The following is a 13,884-nucleotide window of genomic DNA, read 5'->3' as shown; positions in this document are numbered from 1 at the left end:
GCCATAAAGCTCCCCACACAGGTTTTGGGTTTTGTGCTGATATTAATGCTAGAGGAGGTTGTGAACGCTGAGTCAGCAGAGCGTTGGTGATTTTCATGCACTATGCGCTTCAGCATTTGGCAACCCTGCTCTATAACTATATGTGGTCTCCACTTTGTGGCTAAGTTTCTCTTGTTCCTAACTGCTTCCGCTTTGCAATAATACCACTGGTGATTGTGGAATATCTAGGAAAACATTTGAACTGACTTGTTGCAATGGTGGCATCCTGAATTCAGTGATTAAGAGCTGTGTCCCAAAACTTGTGTCCAAATAGTGTACCTTTCATGCATGAGACCTTTTATCCTGCACACACTTCTGTCTGTTGTTCTGTCAAATAGAGTCCTTAGGGTATATTCATACACAAAAAGTTCTGCAACTGCTCTACACATGTCATAGGCCCCAGAGCAAAAATTTGTATGCCTACCTTTCAATGAGCTCATGTAAACTTTTTAAAGTTTTTTTTATTAAGTGGAAGAAGTTTTAATTATAAAAATTTCATGCTCCCTCTCACCCACTTTACCCAAATTGTGTGTTGGAAAAAGTGGAACAGGTGCTTCATAAATATGCCACTCATTCGGAACACTATGGGGGTCATTTATTAAGACCAGCGTTTTAGACGCTGGTCTTGAAGAGGACCTTTCACCTGGAAAAACATTGTGAACTAAGTATCCTGACATATACAGCGGCGCCCAGGGATCTCACTGCACTTACTATTATCCCTGGGCGCCGCTCCGTTCTCCCGTTATGTCCTCCGGTATCCTCGCTCAGTAAGTTATAGTAGGCGGAGACTGCCCTTGTCCTGCTGGGCATCTCCTCCTCCTAGGCTGTAGCGCTGGCCAATCACAGTGCACAGCTCACAGCCTGGGAGGTTTTTTTCTCCCAGGCTGTGAGCTCTGCTCTGCGATTGGCCAGCACTACAGCATGGGGGAAGGAGACGCCCAGCAGAACAAGGGCAGTCTCCGCCTACTATAACTTACTGAGCGAAGATACCGGAGGACATAACGGGAGAACGGAGCGGCGCCCAGGGGTAATAGTAAGGGCAGTGAGATCTCTGAGCGCCGCTGTATATGTCAGGATACTTAGTTCACAATGTCTTTCCAGGTGAAAGGTCCTCTTTAAGAACCCTGTGCGCTGGCGGTGGATCCGCTGAAGTTCTGAAGAGGCGAAGAGAAAGATTGGTCTTTAATGCTATGGGGTGATTTATTAAGACCGGCATTTTAGACGCCGGTCTTAATAAGCCCTTGAGCTGGCAGCCTGTACATAACTTTGACGGATCCACCGCCGGTCTAATTCTATGCCAGCTTACTTGCTGGCTTACATTTAGACCATTTTCTACGCCTAAAATATACGACTTTTCCTTGCTAGTAAAGGGGCCCACGCCATGTCTCTTTACTAGCAGGGAAAAGTTGCAGATTGCGGTGCAAATAACCTTTGCGCCACAATCTGCACCAGAAATACGCCAAAAATAGTCAAATTTATGTTAGCAAATGACCCCCTATATATGTGGGTACATGAGGAATAACTCTATATCTGGCTAGTATATGACCTGTATTCTGCTGTTTTCACAAGTCTCTCTGCAGGCTATATATCTGTCAGTTTATCCTGAACTAGTGACTAGCTGCTATGATGTCTCCAATACACACCACACACACAGAAGTGAAGAGCCTGCTTCTCTGTCTTTTCAAAGCACATCCTCAAAAACATCAGCATGGCGGACATTGTGCAGGACTACTGAGCAGTATAGCTGTGAAACCAGCATTGGAAAACGTACTAGAGTCAGCAGCATATACCTCTGTTTCCTTCCAGTAGCGGTATATGGGCAGCATGAAACCTGATTCCTCAGTGAGTTGCTAGTTCATCTCTACTCTCAAGATGGATTTTAACTATGAATTTAGGGTGACTGATTTCAGTTCAGTACTGTTGATTTATGCAAAGTTTGTTGAAAGAACAGTGACTGTTGTATTTTTTTTGTATGTTAAGGTAATATTTTCTAGAGAGAATTATCAAGGTATGGCAAATATAAAATGTTTTACTCCCTGCATTGAATTAACTCAATTAACAAAACGTGCATATCCTAGAATACTGCTGCTGTAAAGTTTTGAGGAGCATTAAAGACGTTCTAGATCACTGTCTTGATTACATAGCCATCTGCTGTAGAAATCTAAACTCAGCTTTGCTGTGATTTACGACTGACATTTATTGACTGAGAGCACTTTCCTAATTACTTACGTTGATGGTTTATGATATCTATGCATTTTTTTGACTATTGACAGAATATTGTATGTGACAGACATGGCTACTTAAAGGTGCCCATACACATTAGATAACTGATGGCCAACTGCTTGCTCAGAGAAATACACACTCAGAGAAATACTGATAGAGACTTCTTTCTCCTCCACGCACCTATGGCAGTGGGACTTATATTCCAAAGAACTCCAATTGAGTGGTCCTTATTTCCCCTGATTTCTGCTGTTGGGGGAGAGTTGAGAGGCCCCATATTGTTTTGGTCAACATTTATCTGATGTGTATGGCCACCATTAGGTTTGTATGTCATCAAGTTCTCCTATTCATACTTTAGCTACAGGGAGCATGTGGAAAAGAGACCCCTCTAATTTACTAGGTAAAAGTCAGTCTGGTTCGGTTGGTGTAAAGGTTTTAGAACCTATGTACATGCCTGTAGACAATGATACAATGCTCTCCATTGTTCTCAATTCTCCAATCTGAGAGCAGTTTGCCATTACAAATTGCCAGGATAATTGACAATCTTTAATTTCATTACTTCCTGTCATCCCTTTCCGATCAATCCCTGGAGGTCTTACCCACATTTCATTCTGAACCCCATCCCCTCCCTACTACCTCAATTCTTAGGTCTCTACCACATGTTTATAGTGGATCTTCCAACTTCTGACAGCTTCTCTCCTGACTCCTACCCTCACTTATCATTCTTTATAAGACTTAAATTGCACTTTCCTCCCTGTGTACCACCCTGGGCTGTTGTCTCCTCTGCCTACTGCTTGTCCTGCCTATTGTTCTCTAGCATGCCAGTTCCGATAATATGCTTCACCTTGCCATTCGCTGCAGACTCTGCTCTCAGAAAAGTTAGTTTTTCTGATTTGTATATGTAACATATGTATGCAGAAGAGGCAAATATATCGATAAAAGATTTCTATAGACTATGTAGTTGTTAACCAAAGGACAGCTAAATGTGTTGTGGGGCCATTTTTTATTACACCCCTATAGGCATCTGTGCAATGCATACACCGTACAGCCATAACATTAAAAACCACTGATGGGAGAAGCAAATAAACAGAAAGTCCTTGATGTGTTGGAAGTAGGAAAGGCAGTCGTAAGGTTAGATGACTGGGCCTGCTACTCCAAAACGGCAGGTCTTGTGAGGTGTCCCTGGTATGCCGTGGTTAGGAGCTATCCAAAGTAGTCCAAGAAAGTAGAGACTGTGAACCGACGACAGGGAAAGGGGCGCCCAAATGTCATTGAAGCAGAAGGGAAGTGAAGACTAGCCTAGACTACTGTTGCACAAACTGCCGAAAAAGTTAGTGCTGACTATGATAGAAAGAAGTCAGAACACACAGGGCATCACAGCTTGCTGCATAGTTGGAGACAGGACAGATAGCCCGTGGTGACCCCATACACCGCTGAAAACACCTATTTAGGAACATGAAACTCAGAACTGGACCATGAAAGACAGTAGCCTGCTCTGATGAATCCATTCTCATTAACATCACTTGAGGGACCAGGTGTTTGTCTCACTCCTGGGTAAAACATGGCACCAGGCTGCACCATGGGAAGAAGACAAGCCAACAGAGGCAGTGTCATGTTCTGGCATTCATCTGGGTTACATTGACACGTACCACCTACCTAATTATTGTACAGGCCAAGTACATCTTTTTGTGGTAGTGGTAATAACTAATGTCAGCGGCCTCATCCAGCAGGATAATGCGCCTGCCATACTGAACAAATTGTTCAGGAATGGATTGAGGAAGATGACAACAAGTTCAAGGTCATGTCTTGGCCTCCAAATTCTGCAGATCTCAATCAAATCAAGCGTTGGTGGGATGTGCTAGAAAAACAACATCCATGGAGGCTCCACCTCGTAACTTACAGGATCTGCTGCCTGTGTATTGATGCTAGATACCACAAGACACCTCAAGTGATCTAGTGTAGTCATCCAACCTTTAATGGGTCAGAGTTGTTTTGGCTACATAAAGAAGACCTAGCCTATATTAGGCAGATGGGTTTAATGTCATGGCTGGTCAGTGTATCTGTGCATGCATTGCCTACAGGACTATAACTATGTATTATCTCGCAGTGAGAAAGTATTTGTGCGCACTGAATGAGTGAACAGTAAGTTGCTTTTCTCCTTTGCAGCAAAATTTAAAGACAAGGCTGAAATCATGAACAACATGGCCAAGGCCAAGGTAGATTCAGAGGGGAAAAAAGGACTGAATACCAAAGGTGAGAAAAGTAGGCTCAGACACTGTTCATCTTCCTGACACTGGACTGATCAGGGCCTAGGTGTATCTCTCAGCCCAGATTACAGTATTATTAGAGTTATTCTACAAGCGGTTCAGTATAGGCATGCTTATAGATATCCCAAATCTTTAAAGCAGCAGTATTAGATGCACTAATCTCCAGTCCTAGCACTCGGCTGAAGTCTTATGTATGTGTTGGATCTATCTTCAGTATCCTGGTCTAGCACTTTGCTTCCTGGTGTTTTGGTGGTGTCTGTTGGATTGATGAATTGTCTCTTGGTTGCATTCTTCCACTTCTCTTAGAGCAGTCATTTATTAATATGAGTGTGTAATAAAACATGTATCTTTAGGAAAGGTAGGGTAATCCTACACCTAATCAAAGGAATATGTGTGGTGTCCTCCCCTATAATGCACTATACAAGTAATGTGGGCACCTTCTGATGGTGGATCCGTTCAGCATGGTTTGTTTTGGTCTTATTATAGGATAGAGAGGATTTACTAAAACCAGTGAATGGTTAGGCAGCATTACTTACTATAAGTGGCCTAAATACACAATGAGCTCTTGTATATCAAGATTTTGTCAGTTTACCCAGTTTACCTTGCAAATTATATCTATAGGTCACATCGTTGAGGTGGCTATTTCATGAACAGATATATAAAAAACTACAACCTATCAGTTCAATGGCATATTGGAGGTTTTGTATATTTAAGCTTTATTCATGCTAATATTGCTGGTTCATTCACCTGCATCAATAGCCGAATTGAAAGAAAATGGCTGCTTAAAGGTCATTTCTTTGTGTGTCCCACATTCCCTAATTTTTCCTGCTTGGCTTGCATCACATAATAGATAATATGGGCAATGCCTATGATTCATGTGAGGAAGAATATACACAATTATCTACACAGTCGAGTCACATCATTATGATCCCTTCCTACTTTCGATGTTGGCAGTGTGTAGCTCATGAATGTAGTCCCTTGCTGTGAGCTGGCTTTGTGTCTGCACACATATTCCATGTTGCTGTCATGGGTAAAAGGGGGGATTTATCAGAGTTGCAATAGGATCAATCATTATTGGACTTGGGGCCTAAGGTGGCAGTATTTCTGAAACTGTGCAGTTAGTGAACTGTTTGTGTGCTGCTGTGATGAAAGTGTATTGTGAGTGGACAAGTGGCACCATTGTGAATAAGCAACATGGAAACTGTGGAGCACCACCTGCCATTGATGTGAGAGGTGAAAATCAGCCATGAAGGTGCGTGAGGGTGGACAGACATGCTACAGTGGAGCCGATCGCCACCAAAATGAACCAAGAGGGTACCAAAAGTGTGTCTAAAACAACAGTTCAGCAAACCCTACTGCGTATGCAGCCCTGAAGCAGACAGATGCTCACTGCACCCCTGTAAACAAAGTTGCATCAGCAGAAAAGGCATCAATTTTCACGGCAGTATAGAGGACCTCCACTGATTTGCAAAAGGTTGCCTTCTCTGATGAGTCACATTTTCTGCTTCATGGAACAGAAAGACATTGGCGTGTCAGTAGAGAAACATTAGAGAACAAACTCCCTACAACCATTGCTGGAAGAACACAAGTTGGTGGTGGCAACATCATGGTGCCATCGGGAATGTTTTCATGGCATTCTCTTGGGCCACTCATCAATGTGGAAGGCACTCTCAACCAATTTGAGAGTGCAGATCAGGTACACCCTTACATGCTGATTGTCTTCCCTGGGGCAGATGAGATCTTCCAGCAAGACAGCGCAACATGTCACACGGGTACAAATGTCCGAAATTGGTTGGAAGAGCATGACCAAGACTTCCAAGTACTACCCTGGCCCCCTAATTCCCCAGACGTGAACCCAATTGAGCATCCATGAGACCACCTCGATCATCATGTTACCTCTATGGATCCTACCACGCACACCCTCCAGAAGCTGTGGGGTGCAGTCAGCATGGCTCCATATACCTGTGACATCCTCCTAGGACCTTATTGAGTCACTCCCAGCCCGTCTAGCTGCTGGCCATGTTGAACATGACGGTTACTCTGGATATTAGCTTGTGGTCATAATATTGTGACTGGACTGTGTGTGTGTGTACCTGGGTGTGTGTGTAAATATATATATATATATATATATATATATATAAAATAGGTAGTCATGTGACCATTTAGATAATTAATTTTGTTCATTATATAAGTACATAGCTTTAGCGAATAGTACACACAATGTCACAGCACCGGCATGGCGGTTTAACAGTTTCTATGTTTCTGCAGATGAGAAGGGTGAAGGAGGTGACATCCCCAACACTGTGAATGTAAAGGTGTCTCCCCCCACTGGGTCTGAACCCTCGAAGGATACAGAGGATGAAGTAGACAAGGATGACACCCAGGTAACTACATATTACCATTTTCAATATTTCTCATAAAGACACATAGCCTACATTTATGAACCCTGTCTAATAGTAAGGTATTGTAAACTTAGACAGACAGTCTTCCACTACAACAGATTTATCACATTGACTGATGTTGGATGATAAATATGTCACATCTTTAGACTGTCTAGTCTAACTTTACACCACCTATTTGTTGGCTTAGTTTACTGCACAAAAATGCACCAAAATGTTGTTGCACTTTATGGCGCATGGTGTCACATATAAACCACGCCCCATTTCCTACAGAGCCACACCTACTTTCCACTAAGCCATTCCCCTTGTCAGACGAGTTTGAAAAAGTATTTATTACAGTATTCAAAATGCTCTTTTCACCACATTTATTAACAATTTTAGACACTTTTCTACACTTGTTTTACGACAAGGAAGCGTGTCTTAGTCGAAGGGTCGTGGCTATAGCAGAAAGGGGCATGTCTTTTTCAGTAATTCAATTCAAAAAGTAAAACTCATATATTATATAGATTCATTAGACACAGAGTGATCTCTTTAAATCATTCATTGCTTTTATTGTTGATGATTATGGCTTACTGCTAATGAAAACCCAAAAGTCAGTATCTCTGAAAATTATTTTGCAAACGTTCACTATTGTAGACTCATGGTGTCACACTCTAATCAGCTAATCAACACAAAACACCAACACAGGTTTCATAAGCCTTTGGTCCCTCTGTCTGGTTCAGTAGGGTACACAATCATGGAGAAGACACAAGGAGAATAGGCCACAAAAGGTCATTGCTGAAGAAGCTGGGTGTTCACAGAGTAATGTATCCAAGTACAGATGTAGCAGGGTTAGCACTCCAGCTCTTAACTCAAATTTCTTAACTCATTGCGTTATCTTGAGACAAAAGCCATTGAAAAGCAATTGAAGGTGCTTGCTTAGATTAGATAACATAACTCAGAAATCTCAGAAAACAGGAGTGTTAACTCTACTCCATCCGTATATTGATGATAAGTTGAGTGGAAGGAAAAAGTGTAGTAGAGCAAGGTGCACAAGCAACAAGTATAACCATAGGCTTAAATGTTTTGTAAAAAAAAAAAGCCCAATCAAGAATTTGGGGGAGATTTACAAGGAGTGGACTGTGTCTGAAGTCAGTGTTTCAAGATCCACCACACACAGATCAGGACATAGGTGTCAAGCCACTCATGACCCAAAGACAACGTCAGAAGTATCTTACCTGGGCTAAGGAGAAAAAGGAATGGACTGATAGTGTTCCAAAGTCCTGTTTTCAGATGAAAGTACATTTTTCCTTTTTATTTTGGGGAGTCTGGAGGAAGAGTGGAGGGGCAAACAATTCAAACTGCTTGAGGTCAAGTGTGAAGTTTCCTTGGTTAGTGATGGTTTGGGGAGCCATGTGTTGATCCACTGTGTTATATCAAGTCCAAAGTCAGCGCAGCCGTCTACCAGGAGATTTTAGAGCACTTCATGCTTCCTTCTGCTGTCAAGCTTTATATAGATGCTAATTTCATTTTCCAGCAGGACTTGGCACCTGCCCACACTGCCAAAAGTACCAATCCCTGGTTTAATAGCCCGGAAACTCTCCTGACCTAAACCCCATAGAGAATCTATGGGTTTTTGTCAAGAGAAAGATGAGAGACACCAAACCCAACAATGCAGACAAGCGAAAGGCCACTATCAAAGCAACCTGGGCTTCCATAATACCTCAGCAGTGCCACAGACTGCCTCAATGCCACACCGCATTGATACAGTAATTAATGCAAAAGGAGCCTGACCAAGCATTGAGTGCATAAACTGTACATACTTTTCAATAGGCCAACATTTCTATAGTAACCTCTTCAGGACACATGACGTACCGGTACGGCATGTTGTCCTGGTACTTAAGGACACATGACATCCCGGGCGGAACGAGGTGCCTGCTCAAATCGTTGAGCAGGCACCTTGGCTAAATGCAGGCACCTTGGCTAAATGCAGGCACCTTGGCTAAATCCTGTGACCCCCCCGTGTCGACGATCGCCGCAAACCGCAAGTCAATTCAGACCTGCGGTTTGCGGCTTTTTATGTTGCGAGTGGCAGTGCCATCGGGTCCCCATGGGGCTGTAGGGGAGACCCGATGGCATGGAAGGCAGCACGATGCCTAAGGAAGGCATCGCACTGCCTTCCGGTGACGAGCCTGTGAGATCCAGCCCCCTGGATCTCACAGGCCGGAAGCTGTATGAGTAATGCACACAGTATTACTCATACAGCCAATGCATTCAAATGCAGAAGTATTGGAATGCATTGTAAAGGATTAGACCCCCCAAAGTGGGACAAAAAATTAAGTGAAAAAAAAAAGTAGAAAAAATAAAGTTTTCCCCAAATAAAGTAAAAAAAAATTGGTAAAAAAGAGGGGGGGGGGGGGAAAGTTGACATATTAGGTATCGCCGCGTCCGTATCGACTGGCTCTATAAACATATAACATGACCTAAAAAAAATAAAAATAAAAACTATGCTAAATAAACAATTTTTTTGTCACCTTACATCACAAAAAGTAATACAGCAAGCGATCAAAATAGCGTATGCCCACCAAAATAGTACCAATCTAACTGTCACCTCATCCCGCAAAAATGAGCCCCTACCTGAGACAATCGAAAACTGTGGTTTAGAATATGGAGACACTAAAACATCATTTTCTTTGTTTTAAAAAAGCTGTTATTGTTTAAAAATTACATAAATAAAAAAAAGTATACATATTAGTTATCGCCGCGTCCATATCGACCGTCTCTATAAAAATATCACATGACCTAACCCCTCAGATGAACACCGTAAAAAAAAAAAAACTGTGCTAAATAAACCATTTTTTGTCACCTTACATCACAAAAAGTGTAATAGCAAACGATCAAAAAGTCATATGCACCCCAAAATAGTGCCAATCAAACCGTCATCTCATCCCGCAAAAAATGAGACCCTAGCTAAGATAATCGCCCAGAAACTGAAAAAACTATGGCTCTCAGAATATGGAGACACTAAAACATGATTTTTTATTTTTTTTTTAAATGATATTATTGTGTAAAACTTACATAAATAAATAAAAAGTATACATATTAGGTATCGCCGCGTCCGTATCAACCGTCTCTATAAAAATATCACATGACCTAACCCCTCAGATGAACACCGTAAAAAAAAAAAAAAAAAAACAACGGTGCTAAATAAACCATTTTTTGTCACCTTACATCACAAAAAGTGTAATAGCAAACGATCAAAAAGTCATATGCACCCCAAAATAGTGCCAATCAAACCGTCATCTCATCCCGCAAAAAATGAGACCCTAGCTAAGATAATCGCCCAGAAACTGAAAAAACTATGGCTCTCAGAATATGGAGACACTAAAACATGATTTTTTTTTGTTTCAAAAATGATATTATTGTGTAAAACTTACATAAATAAATAAAAAGTATACATATTAGGTATCGCCGCGTCCGTATCAACCCGCTCTATAAAAATATCACATGAACTAACCCCTCAGGTGAATACCGTAATTTTTTTTAAATAAAAACGGTGTAAAAAAAAGCCATCTTTTGTCACCTTACATCACAAAAAGTGTAATAGCAAGCGATCAAAAAGTCACACGCACCCTAAAACAGTGCCAATCAAACCGTCATCTCATCGCGCAAAAATGATACCCAAGATAATGGCCCAAAAACTGAAAAAACTATGGCTCTCAGACTATGGAAACACTAAAACATGATTTTTTTTGTTTCAATAAATAAAAAAAAGTATACATATTAGCTATCGCCGCGTCCGTGACAACCTGGTCTATAAAATACAACATGATCTAACCTGTCACATGAATGTTGTAAATACCCAAAAAATGAAAACGGTTCCAAAACAGCTATTTCTTGTTACTTTGCCTCACAAAAAGTGTAATATAGAGCAAGCAAAAATCATATGTACCCTAAAATAGTACCAACAAAACTGCCACCCTATCCCATAGTTTCTAAAATGGGGTAATGTTTGGGGAGTTTCTACTCTAGGGGTGCAAATGGGATATGGTGTCAAAAAAACTGTCCAGCAAAATCTGCCTTCCAAAAACCGTATGGCATTCCTTTCCTTCTGCGCCCTGCCGTGTGCCCGTACAGTGGTTTACGACCACATATGGGGTGTTTCTGTAAAGGGCCATAAATATTGAGTTTTGTTTGGCTGTTAACCCTTGCTTTGTAAATCGAAAAAAAATATTAAAATGGAAAATCTGCCAAAAAAGTGAAATTTTAATATTGTATCTCTATTTTCCATTAATTCTTGTTGAACACCTAAAGGGATAACAAAGTTTGTAAAATCAGTTTTGAATACCTTGAGGGGTGTAGTTTCTAGAATGGGGTAATTTTTGGGTGGTTTCTATTATGTAAGCCTCATAAAGTGACTTCAGACCTGAACTGGTCCTTGAAAAGTGGGTTTTTGAAAATTTATGAAAAATTTCAAGATTTGCTATTAAACTTCTAAGCCTTGTAACATCCCCAAAAAATAAAATGTCATTCCCAAAATGATCCAAACATGAAGTAGACATATGGGGAATGTAAAGTAATAACTATTTTTGTAGGTATTACTATGTATTATAGAAGTAGAGAAATTGAAACTTGTAAATTTGCAATTTAAAAAAAAATTGGTAAATTTTGTATTCTTTTATAAATAAAAATTAATTTTTTTGACTTCATTTTACCAGTCTCATGAAGTACAATATGTGACAAAAAAAACAATCTCAGAATGGCCTGGATAAGTCAAAGCGTTTTAAAGTTATCACCACTTAAAGTTGCTCTGGTCAGATTTGCAAAAAATGGCCTGGTCCTTAAGGTGAAATAAGGCTGTGTCCTAAAGGGGTTAAAAATCATTTTTTGAATTGAATTACAGTATTTTTTTTACCCATAAGACACACTTTTTTCCCCCAAAGTGGGGGGAAAATGTCACTGCATCTTATGGGACAAATACTAATGAGCGCTTTCATTATGGAAGTACTCATTAGTATCGGAGGACCGGGAAGTGGTGAATGCAGCGCCCCCCGGGCTCTGTACTCACCGCTTCCTGGTCCTCTGTTATCGGCTGTGTTTTGTCTGTGCACAGCGTGAGGGCGCTTTGTGACATAACGATGTGCGCATCGGTTCACAGCACAGCCAAGGGCAGGGAGAAGAAGCGCGCTGGAGATGAGAAACTGCGTTGTCCAGAGCAGGAGAGGTAAGTAGATTTTTTATTTTATGTCACCTGAGGCTGGGGGCTGGTGATATGAGGCTGGGGGCTGGTGATATGAGGCTAGGGGCTGGTGATATGAGGCTCAGGGCTGGTGATATCAGGCTGGGGGCTGATATATGGCTGGGGCTGATATGAGGCATGGGGGACTGATATAATCTCATCTGAGGTCTGAATAGGGGTCTTATTTATATTGGGGCTCTTATCTGAGGTCTGATTGCGGGTTTATTCACATTGAGGTCTGAAGTCTGATTGTGGGTCTGATCTGGGGTCTTTTTAACATTGGGGGTCTGATCTCAGATCTGATTAAGGGTCTAAAATTAATACAAATAAGTCACAGGGGCCTGATGGGATACACCCAAAGCTATTAAAAGAGCTTAGCAGTGAACTAACAAAACCATTAACAGATTTATTTAACCAATCACTGGTAACAGGAGTCGTCCCAGAAGATTGGAAATTTGCAAATGTGGTGCCCATTCACAAGAAAGGTAGTAGGGAGGAATCAGGCAACTATAGGCCAGTAAGCCTGACATCAATAGTGGGGAAATTAATGGAAACCATACTTAAGGAGAGAATTGTGGAACATCTAAAATCCCATGGATTGAAAGATGAAAAACAGCATTTTTTTGATTCGGTGACTAAAATAATAGATGGGGGGGGGGGGGGTGCAGTAGACATCGCTTATCTAGACTTTAGTAATACTTTTGATGCTGTCCCACATAGAAGGCTTATCAATAAACTGCAGTCTTTGAGCTCGGACTCTCATATTGTTGAATGGATTAGACAGTGGCTGGGGGACAGGCAACAGAGGGTTGTAGTCAATGGAGTATATTCAGACCATGGTCTTGTTACCAGTGGGGTACCTCAGGGATCTGTTCTGGGACCCATATTGTTTAATATCTTTATCAGCGAAATTGCAGAAGGCCTCGATGGTAAAGTGTGTCTTTTTGCTGATGACACATAGATTTGTAACAGGGTTGATGTTCCTGGAGGGATACACCAAAGGAATTTAGGAAAACTAGAGGAATGGTAAAAAATCTGGCAACTAAAATTTTATGTTGATACAGTCAGGTCCATAAATATTGGGACATCGGCACAATTGTACATTTTTTGGCTCTATACACCACCACAATGGATTTAAAATGAAATGAACAAGATGTGCTTTAACTGCAGACTGTCAGCTTTAATTTGAGGGTATTTACATCCAAATCAGGTGAACGGTGTAGGAATTACAACAGTTTGCATATGAGCCTCCTACTTGTTAAGAAACCAAAAGTAATAGGACAATTGGCTTCTCAGCTGTTCCGTGGCCAGGTGTGTGTTATTCCCTCATTATCCCAACTACAATGAGCAGATAAAAGGTCCAGAGTTCATTTCAAGTGGTTATTTGCATTTGGAATCTGTTGCTGTCAACTCTCAAGATGAGATCCAAAGAGCTGTCACTATCAGTGAAGCAAGCCATCATTAGGCTGAAAAAAACAAAACAAACCCATCAGAGAGATAGCAAAAACATTAGGCATGGCCAAAACAACTGTTTGGAACATTATTTTTTTATTAAATCAGTGTATTTTTTATTGTCGAGCAAATTGCAGCCAAATGACAATCAGCAAGTAACATTTGTTTACACAATAAAGTGCATCAATATTACAATGTCTATTCGTTTTTGTCTTCATTACGTTGCGTGCTTGACAACATTTATTTTTTTCCCCCCATTTTTTATACCCACCCCAACCCTAACCCATAA

At 41.1% G+C, this 13,884-nt stretch overlaps 1 protein-coding gene across 1 annotated transcript in view; it reads left to right on the top strand.

Moving 5' to 3' along the window:
* SLC24A1 (solute carrier family 24 member 1) overlaps positions 1–13,884 on the top strand; it is a 74,210-nt gene that overhangs the window by 15,089 nt on the left and 45,237 nt on the right. The window contains exons 4-5 of the mRNA XM_044283160.1: positions 4,426–4,512; positions 6,795–6,910. Of these exons, the coding sequence (XP_044139095.1) occupies positions 4,426–4,512; positions 6,795–6,910 (203 nt within the window). The remainder of the gene's footprint in view (positions 1–4,425; positions 4,513–6,794; positions 6,911–13,884) is intronic.

Source organism: Bufo gargarizans, chromosome 2 (assembly GCF_014858855.1).
Source record: "Bufo gargarizans isolate SCDJY-AF-19 chromosome 2, ASM1485885v1, whole genome shotgun sequence".
Taxonomy (NCBI): Eukaryota; Metazoa; Chordata; class Amphibia; order Anura; family Bufonidae; genus Bufo; species Bufo gargarizans.
This window is presented reverse-complemented; position numbering and strand designations above follow the sequence as displayed.